Source organism: Polypterus senegalus, chromosome 12 (assembly GCF_016835505.1).
Source record: "Polypterus senegalus isolate Bchr_013 chromosome 12, ASM1683550v1, whole genome shotgun sequence".
Taxonomy (NCBI): domain Eukaryota; kingdom Metazoa; phylum Chordata; class Cladistia; order Polypteriformes; family Polypteridae; genus Polypterus; species Polypterus senegalus.
The window spans coordinates 25042893-25063510 of NC_053165.1; the positions used below are offsets into that span (position 1 = coordinate 25042893).

The following is a 20618-nucleotide window of genomic DNA, read 5'->3' on the forward strand; positions in this document are numbered from 1 at the left end:
ACCCCACTGCCTACTGAACCAGTTGTTGATAACTGCATAGTATTTAATTTTCCCTCAGCTTAAAGATTCCTTTCAACTCTGAGGGTTAAATGACCCGAGGCCTCATGTATAAATGGTGCGTACGTACAAAAATGTTGTGTATGCCCATTTCCACACTCACTTCGAGATGTATAAAAACTAAACTTGGTGTAAAGCCATGCACATTTTCATAGCAGGGTCCTCCCTTGCGTACACACTGTTCTGGTTGGTTTTGCAAACTGGCGGCAACCAGCATCAAAGCAGTGCTGCTGTTTCTGTCGTCTGCTTTTCTTTTTTAGATTTACATGGTTTTATCAGATATACCGAAATTAATTGCATAACATTTATAAATTTATTTCACTTGATTGTAATGATTCTATAACAATATAATGGTGTACGGAATGGACAAACTGTTTAAAACTACCATGGCTGCTTTAATGTTGTTAGAAGACATCATAAATGGAATATTTAAAAGACAGTCGATTTTGATTTCCAAGAGCTATCCTGTGTGCCAGCTTTACAAAACCAGACTTTGAGGAACTGTGCTTTACCTGCTCCTTCACAAGTTCTGTCTACTCTCAAGTTTTTAGCCACAAAAGCTTTTCAATGTGAACTTGCTGACGATTGGGTATTTCACATACAACACTGAGTCGTGCCATGCCAGCTGCATAGGATGGGATTATCCGCTTATCATCCAGATAACTGTGGTTGAACTAGCAAACTTAAAAGCGTAACTCGCACTCCACTATTGCATTTTGTGCAGGACACAGCCAGATGGTCGCCCCAGTGGTTTCCGAGGCAGAGATGTGTAAGAACCTACCTGAGCCTCGCACAGGGGTCAGCTTTTGTAATATTGTCTGAAACAGAATAAACAGACGGTGTGCTGTGGTATCTGACCACTTCTTTTTTTTTGGGCACCGTGTGACTTTCTGAACTTGACCTTTCAAGTGTCTCTGCCACACTTTTGCTGCTTATACCACTGTGTAAGCCAACAAATAGTATGTTTTTCCTTGCTTCCACTTTGCATTCGCTGAAATTATTCTTTTTTTCACGTGCCTTTTCCATTGTTTTTTAACTAAACACTGAACAGAAGGTGATATTTATATTTAATTGTATATTAAAATATGCAAAATTTTGGGAGGTGTCAGGGTGAAGCTGTAGGAGTGTGCACGTGCATTAAATTTCATGTTAGCTGGGATTTGTAAAAGGGAAGGATGTGGAACTTGGTGTACGTGCAGATTTATGCATCTGGATTTTTTTGTGCGTACGCATATCTCCACTTTTGCCTGCCTGTACGCCTTGTTTTATTGTGAATTATACGCACTGTGTTATACATGAGGCCTCGGGCCTCCAAGACAAACCTTTAGTTTTCAATTCAACATGGTCTCATGTTTTCTTCCGGCGCCTTGTAACTTGTGGTTGCTTGAGTAGGAAACCCCTCCCTAGCCTATCTGTCAGTCAGGTATTCTGGTCCGCTCATTCTTCTTCTGAATTTAGTATTCTTGGGGAGCCTTTCAAGCTTAAACCTGAGTCGTTTCGCTACCTAACAGTCTTGCTAGTGGCCCATCTCTTTCCTTTATGGGCAAGCAACACACACATATTGAAGCATACCATCCCAAGTAGTTCCTGTGTTTCTACACTGGTATGTGCAGGACCTTACCTACCACCCCTCTCCTGGGCATCTAATGTTGAGGTTAACCCTGTACTGTGTCATACTGGTAGTGCCCTTGCCCCAGTTATCCTTTTACTGGCTGAGCTCTCCAGATAAAGGTAACACCCCATGTTAACATTGGCTTTCGAGGCTATGATCTCAGCTTACCAGACTGAAGGGTAGACATTTCATCTTATGGATTTCTTGTGAATATATTTTTGCAGGTTTGAATGGTTCACAGATTTAAATCTGAAGTGGTATGGTCTGCCAGCTGTGTCCAGCATGCTGCTAGAGATAGGAGGGCTGGAATTCACTGCCTGTCCTTTCAGTGGCTGGTACATGGGAACTGAGATCGGCGTCCGTGATTACTGTGATAGCTCTCGCTATAACATCATTGGGGTATGTAGTGTCCAACTGCTAATTCCATTACACCCTTAAGGCATGTTTAAAAATATACAGGACATCATAAACAGAAACACAGTAGATAACAAAGAAAAATATATTAAGAGCAAATGCAGAAGCTGGTAAGAGTTTTATAAACAGGATTGGAAACAAGAACTAAATTATTAAGCAAAATTTGAAAATCCAATAACAAGATCGGCGGCACGGTGGCGCAGTGGTAGCGCTGCTGCCTCGCAGTTAGGAGACCCAGGTTCGCTTCCCGGGTCCTCCCTGCGTGGAGTTTGCATGTTCTCCCGTGTCTGCGTGGGTTTCCTCCGGGCGCTCCGGTTTCCTCCCACAATCCAAAGACATGCAGGTTAGGTGGATTGGTGATTCTAAATTGGCCCTAGTGTGTGCTTGGTGTGTGGGTGTGTTTGTGTGTGTCCTGCGGTGGGTTGGCACCCTGCCCAGGATTGGTTCCTGCCTTGTGCCCTGTGTTGGCTGGGATTGGCTCCAGCAGACCCCCGTGACCCTGTATTTGGATTCAGCGGGTTAGAAAATGGATGGAATAACAAGATCAAATGTCAAAAAAGCACAAAATAGTAGAAAGTTTTAAATTATGGGGACCTTAAAAATGGCTGTTGCAAAGCCAAGAATACAAATGCTCAAGCAATGAGAGTCTTATCTTTATCACTTCTGCCACTCACATGTGATTGCTGTGTAATTTCAATAGCATCATCTGATACGTCTCAATTTACCACTGCACAAATGGCTGTAATATCAGGAGTTATTTTGTTAATGATTTGTTGATGATCATTTTGATATTTATTTTACAGCCCACTGTATGATCCCATCTAGAAAGCCTGGATGGGGGCTTATTATAATGTATTTACCATGTGAATCTTATAATGTCTGAGGCTCTGAAGGACCTTTCAAAATAGCAAATGGATGTGATATAACTATTGCTGTGTTATGCCCGCTAATGACTTTTTTTCCATTTCTTTTCATTATTCACCTTGGTTGTCCTTATTCAGGATGTTGCACAGAAAATGGGTCTGGAAACCCAAAAGACATCCTCTTTGTGGAAGGATCAAGCCCTGGTAGAGATCAATATTGCTGTCTTACATAGCTTCCAGGTATTTCTCCAAATTGCTAAGTCAGATAGACAGGTTTTTAGACAATAAAGTTTATCTTTTCACAGTTGGACTAACAATGTGCATTCTTTGACAATTTAGTTGCCCAAGTCATTAATAATAATTATAAAAACAACTTTTTTAGCATTTTTTTGTGTCAATTAATAATGAGTGTATGCCTTACCAATGCCTGTCTCACTGCTGTCTTCCAGAGTTCAAAGGTCACCATTGTGGACCACCATTCTGCTACTGAATCTTTCATGAAGCACATGGAGAATGAGTTCAGGGTACGAGGAGGATGCCCTGGTGATTGGGTCTGGTTAGTTCCTCCCATGTCAGGCAGCATCACCCCAGTATTTCACCAAGAGATGCTGAACTATCGGTTGACACCTTGCTTTGAGTACCAGGTAAGCCAGGATTAGTGAAGAACAGATGAACTGAAGACAGACAGCAGAGGGCACAGCACAGGTCAAAGATCAAGTAGGCCGTTCAAAACAATTTGTGAACATGATATCTAGTGGTAATAAGGACCACAGCCCTTTGTGACTACTTGCTAATAAATTGTTGTGCAGATTTGCCTGATTAACTGCTACATTGCAGCGCGGAGACTGCTACTTTTTAGTGCTCAGTACAGTGTTCTCAGCTTTAGCTGCCGGCTTTGGAGCAGTGCCTTTGATGTTTGTGTAGAGGCTCAGTAGGAGGTAGATGCTGAAAGTGCAACAGCTATGCATGGATAACCTCTGAGAGAATGACTGAACTGCACATCTGTGCCTAAGACCTGCAGTCTGCCTTGCACTCTTGTAGGCTTGTTCTTCATTTGGTCGTATTTCTGAATTTGTGATCATAAAAAAAGCCAATTAAAATAAATATGAAAAGTAATTATCTAGTTGATTGTTCATTGCCAGTCATTCATTTTGAGTAGTTTTGAAAGGTCCTTGATAAAACAAGGATTACTGCCTTTCTGCATTGGTAATATAACAATAATGGATTAAATGCAGTCATAAAACATGTTTGTATGATGTCTACCTTTATCCTAATCAGTACCCGTGTTTCTTGTTGCAGCCTGATCCCTGGCACACTCACATATGGAAGGGGGTGAATGGAACACCAACCAAGAAAAGAGCAATTGGTTTTAAGAAACTAGCCAAGTAAGTGCTAAAACAGCAATATGCTGGCTTGTTGACCTGGTGCAAATGTAATTAAAATGTTTCAATGCTTATGATTTGGGAAAGTTGATTAATTAGCATGTCTGCTCAGAGAGGTCAATTAGATGGTGCCCGAGGAGCTGCATGGTCACTTTCCATAAACTAAGTTGCAATAATTTTACATTCCCATCTTGCTTTTAAAGGGCTGTCAAGTTTTCTGCCAAGCTGATGGGCCAGGCAATGGCAAAGAGAGTAAAAGCAACAATACTGTATGCCACAGAAACGGGCAAATCCGAAGCCTATGCAAAAACCTTATGTGAAATCTTCAAACATGCTTTTGATGCAAAGGTAACAAAAGTCTTTCTTAAATCTGTTGTCACAAATTCAGAATTTATAATAGACTGTACTTTTGAGAGATCAGAGCATGCTTACCGGCAATGTTATTCTTGCATAATACTTTGCAATGGTGCTAATTAATAGAGGCGCTATAAAAATACAGCAACAGTGAAAAGATTCTCCTGATACTCTTACTAAACCTATGTTAGAATATGCTTTGTAATAGTATGTGCTTGGTGTGTGGGTGTGTTTGTGTGTGTCCTGCGATGGGTTGGCACCCTGCCTGGGATTGGTTCCTGCCTTGTGCCCTGTGTTGGCTGGGATTGGCTCCAGCAGAACCCCGTGACCCTGTATTCGGATTCAGCGGGTTGGAAAATGGATGGATGGATACTATTAATTATGCTTTTTAAAAGTATTTTAGGATTTGTCTGTACTGAGGAATTTGCTCATTGTGACACCTCTTATCAGCTGCTTGTCCTCTATGAGTTGGCACATTATATGAGATGCTGCCATCCTTTTCTATACACGTCTGTTCCTAATTTGGATCAATGGTGGCCCCACAAGCAACAGTCAAGTTCAAATTCAGTTTATCGTCCCTTGCACAGTAAGGAAACACGTTTCCCTTAGCATTTCCCTTAGCATGGAAGTCCTGCATTTCATACTTTTATACCTCCTGCCTGAGTGTGAATAGTTTGTATTGGGGGTGGGTAGGGTCCCTGAGGATCGAGACAGTTCTCCTGCGGCCTCTGCAGTTGTAGATGCTCTGCAGAGAGGCAAGTGGGGTCCTGGTGATCTTCTCAGCAGTCTTTAACACTCTCTGCAGGTGCTTGCGGTCAATAGCAGTAGTGTCATTGTACCACACAGTGATGCAGCTGGTCAAGATGCTCTCAACAATGCAGCTGTAAAAGTTGCCGAGGATCTTAGTCGACATACCGAACTTTCTCAGCCTCCTCAGAAAGCACAGCCCCTGTTGAGCCCTCTTGACCAGCTTTGTGGTGTTAAGTGTCCAAGTGAGGTCCTCACTGATGTAGACACCCATGTATTTAATGCTGCCCACCCTCTCCACTTCAAGCCCTCAGATAAATAGTAGAAATGAGAAAATTTAGAATTCATAAAGAATATTGCCAGATGAGCATCAAACGTGAGTCTTGGGATTGTGAGGCTGCAATTTAAAAGAGAAATTTGGCAGTTTAGCAAAATGCTCACAGCATTATACAAAGAAAATCCACCACAGTTCCCAGGGTCATGGTGTGCCTTCACAAATGACAACACAATGATAACCGGAAATGTATGTGACACAAACCTATTACCGCTTGTGCTTCCTCACATTTGCACTGCACTCCCTCCTGAGAAGTCGGCTGGAATTTGTTAACATAGAAAGTGGCCAACTACTGTAAAGAAGCCAGGATGTCTGTAGCATTGATATTCCATTCGTATAAATGATCCAAAAATCTCAGTCTTTGTGGTTTTACTGTACAACTCTGAATTAAACCATGTTGACCTGATGATCTATGGGTGGGTTATTTTAACATGAAATAGCTATATCAAAAGAACAGTGCAAAAAACAAGTTACTTGATTCAGAAAAACAATTTCCAGTAGTGTCACTACAAAATTTTTTACATAAAATAAATACGAGGTTGACTAAATTAAATGATCAACAGCAGGGAGAATTTTTTTACTGTAATTCTCAATATTTTGAAAGATCCTAACACAAAGCTGGGTCTTCCTGATTGAAAAATGCTGCCATATTGTAAAATTTAACTTCTCCTTAATTGTTAATCAGAATAAGTGAAAAACGTTCAGAGGCTAGAGGGGTTTAGTTTCAGGACAATTATCAGAAGCAAAAAAAAAATTAATAAGATGTGAAAAGAAAAAAATATATATGAAACTAATCAAGTCTGCAGGCAGTTATAGGACTGAAGTAATTTCCCAGTGATATGTGATTTTGTGCCACAAAGTACCCGAACTAATAAATTCCTGAAGTGTTTTTGTCTCAATAGTTGATTACACTGGTATAGTTTGAAATCAGCAGGACCGCTCAAATTCCCAAAGATCCTATTGGATGTTTATGATGCAAGTGAGTGTTGCACTTACTCTTCAGTCCTCCCTTCTCGAGAATTACTTTGGCTCTTTCCAGGAATGAAATTGCATTGCAGGGCAGGCTGAAGGATCCTGAGAGTACAACTTGAACAACAGTAGCAAGAGAGAGAAGGAGGGGCTACAGGCCAAATAAACCAAAAATGATGAAGGGGCATTGACAGTTACTGATAATGAAGAAATCAATTGATGTCTTCTTGAGAATATTAATGGTAATTCATTGCAGCAAAAACACCATTAAGTCAGGCTGCCTGGGAAATCAGAAAAGAATGTTAATGAATAAAATAAAGTTGCGATCACTATTGTTAAGAAAAATAATGATTCAACTTATATGTGAGAATGATATATCTACAACTATTAATCAATCAATCAATTTCCCAGGTCCAGCTTGTTACATTAAAATGGTCCCTGGAGGAGTCAAAGCCATCTGTGGCTACATTGGATGTGATGTATATGGTGTAAAAGTTTATTGCAGGTACATTTACTGCCTGGCATTTGCGTATTCTCCCTATGTCTCTGTAGTTTCCCTGCTACATTTCAGTAATGTTTGGTAGATTTTCTGGCCCAGTGTGAGTGAATGGACTGGCATGCCATTTAGAGTGGGTTTCTGACCTGCACCCAATACTACCAGGATAGATTTGGACCATATCTCCATGACCTAGTATTGGAAAATATGCATAAATGTACAACTGAATATGCTGTTTAGTTTTGTGACTAAATTGCAACAATATAAAAAGCTCATTTGACAGTGAAAAACAGTGAATGAATGTAAACTATTTCTTTGCAGGTGATGTTCATGGATGAATATGATGTTGTGCACTTGGAGCATGAAACGTTGGTGCTGGTGGTAACTAGTACCTTTGGCAATGGAGACCCCCCAGAAAATGGTGAAGTAAGAGTTTTATTAGATATTATCATCTTGAGAAGAATTGGGAGGTGCTTATGCTTTACATTTTTGCAGGTACCTAATGCTGGGTTAAAGAAATAAAATTAAAAATGCAATGTATATCTCAGTGGGCCATTTAATAAAAATGAGGGCACCAGTAAAGTTAAAGAAATCCAGACTAGAAATTCACAGGTGCACATTGAGCTAATTAGGAGGACAATGGAATTGGACCTAGGAAAGAGTTGAGGCTTGAGGCAAATAATAGGAACATCTTTACTTACAAGAATAACAAGGAATGAGAGAAATAAATTGGAATGCCGGCAGACTAAGCATGTGATGCTAAAGCACGTATTTGTGTATTTGTCCCTACCATTCAATATTTCTTCATAAACAGGTTTGTAAAATACCTTTTAATGATACATTAAACATGAAGAATTCTGGAAAGAACCCAGAACTGCACTGAAAAAAGCATAACCTCCATTCAACTTAAAATAATGAAGGTAATGATTCACACTTAATATTTTCAATCTGAACCAATATAATTCTTTTTATCTTATTGAATCCACAATTTTTAAGTTGAGGCAAATCATTTAGAGTGATTGGGTGCAATTCACTTGTTTTATACTGAAGTAAATCTATTTTTTAAATTGTTACAGTTTAAAATGGTTTATTTGTCGTAAACTGTTCTTATGCTATTAGAAATATTATGAACATAACATATTCCAATGCTGTACTTTTTACATTTATTTAAAAATCTAGTGCAAAATACACAAGCATTTTGCAGTATAAATCTTAAATATACAACAAAAAATTATTAAATGTTTCTACAGCTTTCTTGAAAGTATGTTTTATTACGAGTCCTTATACTTAAAATTAACCTTTGAGAAACAGGGTTATTTACCAGAAATCCTCCGTTATAAAATTCTGCTGCTGAAAATGACCAGACCTGGATAGCCACGTCCACTCCACTCGTCTTTTTTGGCAACTGGAAAGCCAGCACGCTGGAAAGTTCAACCAGAAGAATATACAAACGACCCCTCTCACACAGCACACGAACAACCTAAAATATTAAGTTAACTGATACAGGATTTTTATGTTTATGCCCTCCACCATAACTTACTTTGGTACAAACAATTTTTTTTCACTTTGATTGAGATCTGAAGCCAAATATTTCAAACTACAACACTAAATGGCTAATCTTAAGTTGCTTGAAAGAGAAAATTTACGTTGAATGAACAACATCAATGTTGTACTTTTTTCAGTGTGTGAGTCAGTTTTCTGAATGTCTAAATTGGTGCAGCAGCTTGGGTTGTTTTGTATACCTAAGCATTAAGAGATCCTTTTTATCAGGAATTAGCTGGTACGAGAAATGAAAGATGTGCATGCTTCAGCCTATTTGTTTGTAAGAACAGGGAGATCAAAATAGCATGTGGTGTAAACCTACTAAATTCTGATTGCATCCTCATAAGGAAAAAGCTAATAAATATTTTACAAATTTACCTGTAAGGGTCTTCTTCAGCCCTTCAACTCCATGGATGTAGGTACACTTTTCATGCTAACTTACTCCTAAGAGCAGGCATGTACAAAAATCATGAAAAAGGGCAGGTATGCAAAGAACAAGCAGTAGGAACAAACAAGAAAAGTGTGTCCTTCTGGAGAAACACAACAAAAAAAGTTCACGACGATGGCTTAAAAGAGTTCCATGAAAAAGTCAACAAAATATCTCTTCTGCCGCAAATTGCTTTTTTTAATGTCAGCTGCTGCTATATCACACTCTAGCATTAACAGTACACATTGCAGAGCAGATCATTCTCACAGTGCACAATGATTAACAAAAAAGAATAAGTCAACCACAGTAAATACAGCATCTCACTCTTGTGGTCCCCAATGTGAGTAAACACTTTGAGGAAAATTATGCAGATAATTTGTGATAATCAGAACCTTCTCCAATATGAAGGCCCCTGATCACTGAATGCTAGCTCCTTCTATGGAATGAGTAGTACATTTTCAAAAGCAGTGGTTGAGTGGTTCTTTATTTGAATTTAGTCAGTTTGTAGATTAGATTCTGCTGGGTGCCTAAGTGGTTGCAGTCGTATTAGACTGATCTCTTTTAATGAACTTAGGTTGTAGGGAGTCTACCGACCTTTGAGTACCGACACTGAAGAAGGTTATAAATTTACCCATGCCTAAGGGAAAATATCAGGTTGCTTTCAAAATTGGTGAGAATTATAAGAAATTGTTTGCAAATGATTTTTCATTTTGTGTTCTCATAGCTTTGAACAGAAAAGCAATTCTAAGGATATTGTCGTCCTTATGAGGAAACTTAACCAAGAAAAAAAAAGAAATTGAAACTAAGTTTTATAATTAGTCAGGTATTTTCTTGTAATAGGACACTTGAAAGCACAGATTGTATTCATCAGTTATTTCAGGTTAATAACAAGATTGAAAGTGAGACTCTGGGGGACTTGGAGATGCTTATTAGCCCTGTAGAAAACTGGATAGCACTGCATAAAGCTAAACCTCTAGGTCTTTGTTCATTATTGCATGGCATAGACAAGAGGCAGATGAGGAACTACACTGCATAATCATTTCTTCAGGTGAAACACCACATTCTAACTTCGTTTCCCACTGGTGCAACTCATGCCACATTCATTTTATCCAAACACACCCCTCAAAATTAAAGCATTGCAGACTGTCAACCAAGTTATTTGTTGATGATATCTCTTACTGTGCGTTTCTTAAGTGTCTTTTCTTTGCATTCCTGTTATGAATTGATTTTCTCAATATTGTTGTTACTGCTGTAATAATTAGGGAAAAAATAAAAAACAGTCTGTTGTGAAAACCTGTACATTTCCCAAACAGATACTGTACTTTACTTTATATTGATTTTTTTACAGTACATATTGGTTTAAAACAAATGTAATATTTGGTTTTATTTTATCAGTTTAATTCTTTTGTGTGAAATCTTTTGGTTCTAGTCAGGATCTTGAACATGATATTATCATACTGAAAACTGCATAAAAATGAGAAACGAGAGCCCAAAAGGAAAATGAATTTCAGCCCTGATATGCAAGATTTCTAATACTTAGAAATACTTAGCAGCTACTTTGTCTTCCCACATAGCAAACCTTTCTCCCTCCCTTTCTTTCATCTTTTCTTCTTCCAGTGAACTCTCACTGTCAGCAATCATCTAGCTAAAACTGGCCATTAATACCCATTTCTAAGACTTGCTTCCAACTCAAAGATGAAAATACAGCCTGAGAAAGGGCAGTAGTATGGCTTGCTTTAACTTCAAGTAAAAAGTTGGTAGCTATACCTCAGAAACATTTTTGAAACTATATATAGCGGAGAAGTAATGTGTTAAAGAAGTAATGAAAAAGAAAAGGAAACACTGCAATAATAACGTAACATGATTGACATTGTCATTGTCATGAGTGTTGCTGTCATATATATATATATATATATACATATATATATACACACACACACACATAAACATATATATACATATACACACATATATACAGTATATATACATATACATCCACATATATATACATATATATATGTGCACAAAACCATGCTTTTATCAAGGCTTCCGTCGGGTAGTCTTTTGAAATGAAATTTTCCTCCAATCAGTCGTAGCAACGCGCTTTCTTCCGACTGTTACATTTTTGTAGCTCTGATGTGTGCATCAATGTAATCGGTGTACCAGGAAATCATGCATTGAGAGAAGTTCCCCTTTGCTTGGAATGCAAAGTGTGATTAAATGCGTTATTTTTTAACACGTTATGGAGCACATGCATCAAAGCTTCTCAGCTGTGTTTGTGCTAAGAGAAGGAAACATTTTAAAAATAACGTAACACAATTGTCAATGTAACCTTTTGTAAGTAGTGCCTGGAGGATTCAGAGTGTGGAGAAACTCTAGAGACAGCGTGTGTATTAACTTGTGGATTTTTCTGTGAGTATTTGGTGGCAGCGTCACAAAGTTGGTTCCGCAAGACTGCGTTAGCTGCGGAGCTCAGCTCAGAGCGAAATGAGGTGAATGGGAGGGGAGATGATGACGTGACTCCCCACCCGCCTTAACTGTCAATCCCCCCACAAACGCAGTCTCTCAGAATTTGCATAAGCACAGCCCTTTACCAGCAATTTTAACTTAGTTACAAAGTGATCAAAACTCTCATTTATACCCTGCGTCCTCTCATTAAACTTGCATCTCGCATTAGCCGTGGGCATGAAAAACGCCAGTGGCAGCCTGTCTATGAACTTAATTTAAACTTTAGTTTTACACCGTGCTTTGTTTTCAAAGTAGCTGCACTCATGAATATGCTTGTATGTGTTTGACTGATGTTGACTTACTAATTTTGGTCCTGAAGCCAGTCATTTCATCAGGTTTGGGCTGCCAACACCTTTTGTTGGTACTCGAACTGCTACTGCTAGTGCTAACAGCATATACAGTTTCTGTGTTCGCTGTAACATGTTTTGCATTTAGATGGTACCGTAAGGTTGAAGTGCTTGGGTGGTATGGAAACTCGTTTTTGCACAGTTTGCACAAAGCCACGCTTTTATCAAGGCTTCCGTAGGGTAGTCTTTTGAAACGAAATTTTCCTCAAATCAGTCGTAGCAACGCGCTTTCTTCTGACTCTAACATTTTTGTAGCTCTGATGTGTGCATCAATGTAATCGGTGTACCAGGAAATCATGCATTGACAGAAGTTCCCCTTTGCTTGGAATGCAAAGTGTGATTAAATGCGTTATTTTTTTAACACGTTATGGAGCACATGCATCGAAGCTTCTCTGCTGTGCTTGTGCTAAGAAAAGGAAACATTTCAAAAATAACGTAACACAATTGTCAATGTAACCTTTTGTAAGTAGTGCCTGGAGGATTCAGAGTGTGGAGAATCTCTAGAGACAGCGTGTGTATTAACTTGTGGATTTTTCTGTGAGTATTTGGTGGCAGCGAAATGAGCGAAATGAGGTGAATGGGAGGGGAGATGATGACGTGACTCCCCCACCCGCCTTAACTGTCAATCCCCCACAAACACAGTCTCTCGGAATTTGCATAAGCACAGCCCTTTACCAGCAATTTTAACTTAGTTACAAAGTGTCACACGAAACTCCGCCCCCACGGCCTCGAGCTCAACTCCATTATAGTATATGGAGAAAAATAGCTTCCAGTTATGACCATTACGCGTAGAATTTCGAAATGAAACCTGCCCAACTTTTGTAAATAAGCTGTAAGGAATGAGCCTGCCAAATTTCAGCCTTCCACCTACACGGGAAGTTGGAGAATTAGTGATGAGTGAGTGAGTGAGTGAGTGAGTGAGTGAGGGCTTTGCCTTTTATTAGTATAGATATATATATTATATACTACTTACCAAATAATACAAAGAGTACATGACACGTGTTTCACCTTATTTGGGGCTCATTAGGTGTATGCCCTTTTCCTTATCCATGTGGGGAAAGATTCTGGCATCCATAAGGGGAAGCAAAATGTCGTACACCCAATGAGCCTAAATAGGGCAAAACACATGTCATGTACTCTTTGAATTTTTTGGCATGTACTATATGACATGCTTACGATCTGCTTCTCGCAACTGAGAGGACGTGGCCAACCACAAGCACTACCAGGTCAGTAACCACCCTAATATGAGATTTTGATCAGACCTATCCATATATATAAAAAGAATAAGACATTTATTAATTCAAATTTTTGAATAAAAATAAATTAATTGTAACTGTGTGTGTATTTAATGATCTTGTAATCAACACCAGCTTTTTAGTAGATATTGTGACTTACAGCCGGGGTCCTTTCCCGGCCATGAAGTCAATAAATGGGAAGGATGAGGGTTAGGGTTCAGATGTGTACAGGACACTGCCTCCCCTAGAGTGCTAAATAGAAGGCCCCCTGGATTGCAGCAGCACCTCGGGTTCCCACAGTGTTCCATGGGAGTTTGATTTTGGCACCACCCTTTTGGTTTCTGTGGTGGCCACTGGAGGAGCTGCAGAGCCCTGCTTTGGGTTTTCACCATACCTGGGAGAACATCCAAGTAATGCTGATGGGCCACCTGAAATGCTCACAGGTGCACCATATAAGGGGCCGCCTCACTTCACTCGAGGAGCCAGAGTTGGGAGAAAAGGACGAAAGCTTGTCAGAAGAGGAGTGGAGGAAGAGAGAAAGAAGAAGAAAATAAAGTGTTGTTTTATTGTCCATGCTTGTGTTTTATATTGTGATGTGCAAGTGGGAGACTTGGGAAATGTTTCCCATATCCAAAATAAACGAGTGCTGTGCTGGACTTGTGCCTTCTTGTGTTTGTTGTGTCGGGTGTTTGCAGAGCTACTACGACCCCTGGTGGCCACAATGTGTTTAAACTGAGTACTTTCCCATATGCACTTACCTGGAAGGTGCAATAGAAACAAATCTGGGTTACATACCCAAGGCCTTTATAATGGATTAATTATAACTTTAAATTTATAAATTTTATGTAAGCTGAAAATACAAACAATTGTAAATCTCAAGTTAGTAATGTGTTGAGAAAACTCTATATGTGCAGCAAAACATGACAAGAAAAGAATTGTAATATAATTATAGTCTGAATGTAATATTTCCTAATCAATGTCTAATAATTTGATCTGAATCTTTTGGAATGTACGACAGTAATATAGAAATTCCAGTCATTTAATACTAATGCATATCACTGAATACTGTCGAACCAGTAGTAGACATAGGAAGGATACAGAGCTACATACAGCCGAGTTTCAAATTAACAGGCTTCTGTTAGGTTTACTGTTACATCTGTTTGCCTTTGCTCACAATATTACTGTTTTGAAGACACAGTAGAGTCAAGAGATGCAGTTATTTTCATATTAATGCATGCATTGAAATTTGTAGTATAATCCTAGTCAGGGTAGAATAACATAAAAATAATATCTAAAAAGTCATACCCTTCATCATGTAAAATAATATTACATAGCCTTATCAGAGGAAAGTTTCCTACTGTCAACCCAGTTAAAATGTTGTGTTAAAATTCCTCTGCATTCTGGAGCATCTAGACAAACAAATCGTATCTTGAACATCAAATCTCTCCTTTGTCAATCAGTCATCAGCCAACCCGCTATATCCTAACACAGGGTTATGGGGGTCTGCTGGAGCCAATTCCAGCCAGCCTAGGGCACAAGGCAGGAAACAAACCCCACCGCAGGGCACACACACACCCACACACCAAGCACGCACTAAGGACAATTTAGGATCGACACTGCACCTAACATGCATGTCTTTGGACTGTGGAAGGAAACCGGAGCACCCGGAGGAAACCCACGCAGACACAGGGAGAACTTGGTAAACAAACCCAGGTCTCCTTACTTCAAGGCAGCACGCTACCACTGTGCACCCAATTTCTCCTTTGTCTACCTAATAATCATTTGGCTCACGTTATACCTTCTAGATGGACTAAGTGAAAAAAGTCTGCCAACTGAAATAAGAAAGGCTAAATTAATTATCAAGTGTGAGGGGAAAATAGATTTGTTTTGTTCAGTACCAGTACATTCACTGATTTTTGAACATATGCAATTTTATTTTTAATTTGACTCCTAGCAATTGCGTCTAACACCCATTTTTGTTGGCTTAATCTACAAACATATGCAAACTATAATTTTTCATTTGTAGAATGTTACATGATGTGCTGGTCTTGCACAGTGCTCTGTTGCTTTGCAGTAATGTCTCAGCTCTGATTACCTTCAGCACAAAACTAAGTACAAAGGAGTTTTTAAACGTCATTTATCTCCATTATTAGGTTGTTTCCATCTACAATTTCCATTTCAGGCTGTAATTTAAACACACTTAAAACTGAAAAATACATATTTGGTGGAGCAGTATTTTTGAATGTCCCTTGAAGATTAACACGTACCCCTAGATAAATATTTGCCCTTTCAGCCTTAAATCTACCAGATTTAAGAAAGATCATGCTGGATTTACACTGTTTTGCTATTCTCTTCTACAGAAATTTGGTTGTGCCCTAATGGAGATGAGGCATCCACACTCAAATTCAGAGGAGAGAAGGTAAGTGACTTTATAGCCCTCTTTGGTTAGTATTTACTTATTATTTGTCTGACGGCCTTATCCAAAGCAATGTTTTCTCCTGCACAGGCAGGTGAAGTGACTAGCTTGTGGTCACACAGTGTCAGTAGCAGGATTTGAACCATCACCTTTAGTATTTGAAGTCCAAAATCTTAACCACTTTGCCACAATGCCTGCATATTTCTCTGATGGAATCTCATTTGTCCTTCAGAGTGGTCTGATCTGTTCTGTTACGTGTTTTAGTGTCTGCCTTCAAATGTGTTATAAAACAGTGTCAAAATGTTGATTGGTACAGGAGCTACAAGGTTCGTTTCAACAGCGTGTCTTCGTACTCAGAAAATCGGAAATCCTCCAGTGATGAACCAGAACCAAAAGATCAATTTGAGAGCACTGGTCCCCTTGCAAACGTCAGGTGAGCCAATCAGCTTTTTGGTTCATTTAAACCATGTTGGTATAGTGCCAAACCTCTCTCACTTTACTTTGGTGGACAGGTTTTCAGTTTTTGGTCTTGGCTCCCGAGCCTATCCCCACTTCTGTGCCTTCGCTCGTGCTGTAGACACTCTTCTGGAGGAGCTAGGAGGAGAACGCATTCTGAAAATGGGAGAAGGAGATGAACTCTGTGGCCAGGAAGAGTCTTTTCGAACATGGGCCAAAAAGGTCTTTAAGGTAACGAAAAACCTTTGCAAACAATCTGAGTGAAACTTGAAGGTGGAAAGCCTCTTGGGGGCAGAACATTGCCTTGTGTTCTAAAGGAGAGGTGCCAATTACAGAGAATTTGCTGGGCTGATTGGAGTCAATAGAAAATAGTTAATGCTGTGTGTTAGATCCATAACTACAATACTACATTTCATCTTTATTTGCAGGCGGACCCTTAAGACTTTACATCACTGGTAAGACTTCAAATAGAAGTGGCCTACAGTTTGCCCAGAGTCCATGGTTCTTCCTGCACATAATGAACCTATTATCTCATATACTGGGAACAGCCTTCCCAGATAGTTTCTTCTTGCTTGTTATTAAAATAATCTTTCTTGGATGCACATGCTGACATGTTAATAGAAGCAATCATACATACATGTAAAAAACACAAACAAACTAACAGTAATTTTTGTGCAACACAAGTAAAAGCCACTAAAATAACAGTAGTATATACATTCCTACCTGGCTAGTACATATGCTTGTATTTACTACTATTGCAGACACTGGAAATGCATCAGGCACACTCAGACCGTAATGCGTCTACACACAAGCACACATGAAATGTATCCTTCCCCAAACTAGTATATTTACTGCCACCAACAGTTTAACATCTGTGGCAGAGCGACGGGCATTAAGCAAACTCCTGTCAATCATGAATAATCCACTGCATCCACTGAACGGTGTCATCTCCAGGCAGAGGAGCAGCTTCAGTGACATACTGAGGAGATCGTTCCTCCCCAACACTATGCGACTCTTCAATTCCACCTGGGGGAGTAAATGCTAACATTAATTTTATTTTTATTTTTTTCATTTTTATTACTATTTAATTTAATATTGTTTCTTTGTATCAGTATACTACTGCTGGATTATGTGAATTTCCCCTTGGGATTAATAAAATATCTATCTATCTATCTATCTATCTATCTATCTATCTATCTATCTATCTATCTATCTATCTATCTATCTATCTATCTATCTATCTAAATGCTCCCACACATGTAAACACAATTCACACGCACTGGTACATACAGAGTACGTAGTCTTTCACATGTACATACTACGTGCTTGACAGGCAAAGGTGCATACATATAATCTATAATGTATGTGCAAACAGACGCTTAAACCCACCCACCTACTTGTATGAACAGTACACATATTAGGTCTCACATATATAAGCCAACCTGTCAATGCATATTAGCAAACATTTTTATGTTCATGTAATCTATCAACAACACAGATTAATATGCACCTTCATACTGGTTCTTCAAGTGTTCATCCACATCAGCTTGTATGCTTCTACACTACCAATCAGCAATGGAACATACTGTATATTTAATTTGTGGCACAAAACTATACTATAACATAAGCACAATCATGTCTGAGCCTGATACATACAGGTTCATATAGTTTATCGTGTACACACAGACTACCATACATGTTGCCACATGCATTAAGTATGAATTGAGGAACGGGCCCAGGACACAGACAGGCAGGCATGGCATTATGCACCACCAATCGTTTATTTACAGTTCCTACTATTTACAAGTCAATAAGTGCAACACAAACCCCCAAGATACTCCCTCAAAGTCCAGGCCTCTCACACTCTGCATCACTCTTCAGACCGCCTCCACTCCTCTCCTTCAAGCTCTTGTCCTTCTCCTCACCCAACTCCAGCCATCACATGAAGGGAGGAGGCCCCTTTTATAGCCGCCCGGATGTGCTACAGGTGTCCTCCAGTAACCTTCCGCCAACACGCCCCTGTGTGGCGGAAGCACCGGCTGTGTTCCCGGAAGCACTCCGGGTGTCCCCAATCCTCTTTCCCCCAGCACTTCCGAGGTTCCAAAGGCACAGGGGTGCCCCCAGGCAGTGACCACGGGCCCCTACAGGGTAGAGCTTCAAAGCTCTGTACCCGTGGCCCCCAAAGGAACCAGGGCAGTCGCCCCCACATGGTCTGGGGAAGGCATAAGCCCTCCTCTGGTCCTCCTGGGTGTCCTGGCCAGGTCGCCACCCCAGCCATCTCCGACAGAATATAATAATAACAATAATTCTTTGCGTTTATATAGCGCTTTTCTCACTACTCAAAGCGCTCAGCAATTGCAGGTTAAGGGCCATGCTCAAGGGCCCAACAGAGCAGAGTCCCTTTTGGCATTTACGGGATTCGAACCAGCAACCTTTCGGTGAGACACAGTGAGACACTGTCACAGCTGAATATATATGCATGTGTCCAGTTTGTAAGGGTTTCTTATGCTGGGGTTTGCGACTTGTACCCTATGCCTACAGATTAACATGTGCGTTTTGCTTTCAGGCTGCCTGTGATGTTTTCTGTGTGGGAGATGATGTAAACATAGAAAAAGCCAATGATTCCTTAATTAGCAATGACCGTAGCTGGAAAAGAAGCAAGTTCCGTCTGAGCTGCACTGCTGAGGCTCCTGTGCTGACACAAGGTACATTTCTTATTTACCTAGATGGCACGTCCAATACCAAGCAGCTCAGCTTATGATCGCTACTTATTTCGATGTTATGCTTTCCCAACAGCATTGTACAGAATTCACAAAAAGAAAGTCTTTGGGGCCAGATTAATAAATCGTCAAAATCTGCAAAGTCCTAACTCCAGGTGTGGCCTCCATTTACATGTCCTGAATTTTTTATTACTGCTTCCTCCCTGTCTGTTTTGTGCATCACTAGACAGCACTTTTCCCATAAATTTTCCTCTGTCATTCCTTTACTCCTGTTGCATTGCAGTTAATGTTTTCTGTCTCAGTGAATGGATCCGTATGAAATCAAGCAGGACACTTTCTGCCACCTAAAAGCTATCTGTTCTTGCCTGCCAGTCGCTCAACAATCTTCCTACGTCTCCACACCAACAATCACAAGGAACTGCAGTACCAGCCCGGTGATCATCTAGGCATCTTCTCGGGTAACCAAGACGACCTTGTTATGGGTTTGCTGGAAAAACTTGAGGATGCTCCACCACTGAACCAGATTGCGAAACTGGAGTTCTTGGAAGAGAAAAGCACGGCACTAGGTAAGCTACTACTGATCGGTTGAAGGGTATATGTAGCTTTTATGGATTCGTCTAAATGAGGGATGTTTAAGATGCTCTCAGGCTGCCATTCCAGGAGTAAAAGATCTCAGAACAAACTGGTCCAGCAGCTTCAAATTTAATGGAAGGCTTGGTCAGCATGGTCAGTAATAAGTGTGTTCACACACAGCTGTGTTGTCGGGCTGGAAGAGAATGCGATTTAGCAAATAAACCAGTCAGCACTGGAGGGCTTTATTTGGGAAGCATAGACTGTGTTCTCTTAAGGAGCTGCTAGTGCATTCGGCTGATCCTCCCATTTTAGCAACTCTCTTTTTCATTACAGGACAATATATGAATCAGTCCTAAATAGCTTGCCAGGATATCGCATGCACATACACACATATTCAGACATGTGGACAATTTATAATCGCATTTTACTCTGGCAAGTGTGAAGAGACCGGACTTCCTAAGTATACTTGTACTTCTGTGACAACTGACCAAACCACTTTCTGTTTTAAAGGAGTAATCAGTAACTGGACGGATGAGAGTCGCATCCCCCCATGTACTGTATTCCAAGCCTTTAAATATTTTCTGGACATCACTACTCCACCCAGTCCTTTACTCCTTCAGCAGTTTGCATCACTTGCCTCAAATGAAAAGCAGAGGAAGAGGCTGGAAGTTCTCAGCAAGGTGAGCCTGCACATTTCTTAAGCCTGTAGCCTTTATCACTGCTCTACCACAGAATCACATTGGCACTCACTTCAGGTTTTTCCTTGTATCGCAGGGCCTACAGGAGTATGAGGAATGGAAGTGGTACAACAATCCAACTCTGGTGGAGGTCCTTGAGGAGTTTCCATCTTTGCAGATCCCAACCACATTGCTGCTCACCCAGCTGCCTCTCTTGCCACCACGCTACTATTCCATTAGCTCTTCTCCTGATTTGTATCCTGATGAAATTCATCTCACTGTAGCAGTGGTGTCTTACCGCACAAGAGGTAATGCACACTTAAACTCTGTCTGAGCAGAAATAGGTACATTATCGCAAGGTTACCAGGTGGTGGTTTAAAGATTCCCAACTTGATCTACACCAGCAATGATTGGGTATGGAGGATGTCTTAGCATTGGATATATGCTAAACTCTATGTAACATATTAGATTTTAAAGAGTGATGATGCT

At 40.0% G+C, this 20618-nt stretch overlaps 1 protein-coding gene across 1 annotated transcript in view; it reads left to right on the top strand.

Annotated features, from left to right (window-relative positions):
* The window catches only part of nos1 (nitric oxide synthase 1 (neuronal)), a 71860-nt gene that overhangs the window by 30221 nt on the left and 21021 nt on the right, over window positions 1-20618 (top strand). The window contains exons 10-23 of the mRNA XM_039771422.1: window positions 1894-2068; window positions 3085-3186; window positions 3396-3590; window positions 4246-4331; window positions 4532-4676; window positions 7550-7654; window positions 15648-15706; window positions 16020-16136; window positions 16216-16390; window positions 18726-18864; window positions 18956-19034; window positions 19252-19445; window positions 19963-20132; window positions 20227-20437. Of these exons, the coding sequence (XP_039627356.1) occupies window positions 1894-2068; window positions 3085-3186; window positions 3396-3590; window positions 4246-4331; window positions 4532-4676; window positions 7550-7654; window positions 15648-15706; window positions 16020-16136; window positions 16216-16390; window positions 18726-18864; window positions 18956-19034; window positions 19252-19445; window positions 19963-20132; window positions 20227-20437 (1952 nt within the window). The remainder of the gene's footprint in view (window positions 1-1893; window positions 2069-3084; window positions 3187-3395; window positions 3591-4245; window positions 4332-4531; window positions 4677-7549; window positions 7655-15647; window positions 15707-16019; window positions 16137-16215; window positions 16391-18725; window positions 18865-18955; window positions 19035-19251; window positions 19446-19962; window positions 20133-20226; window positions 20438-20618) is intronic.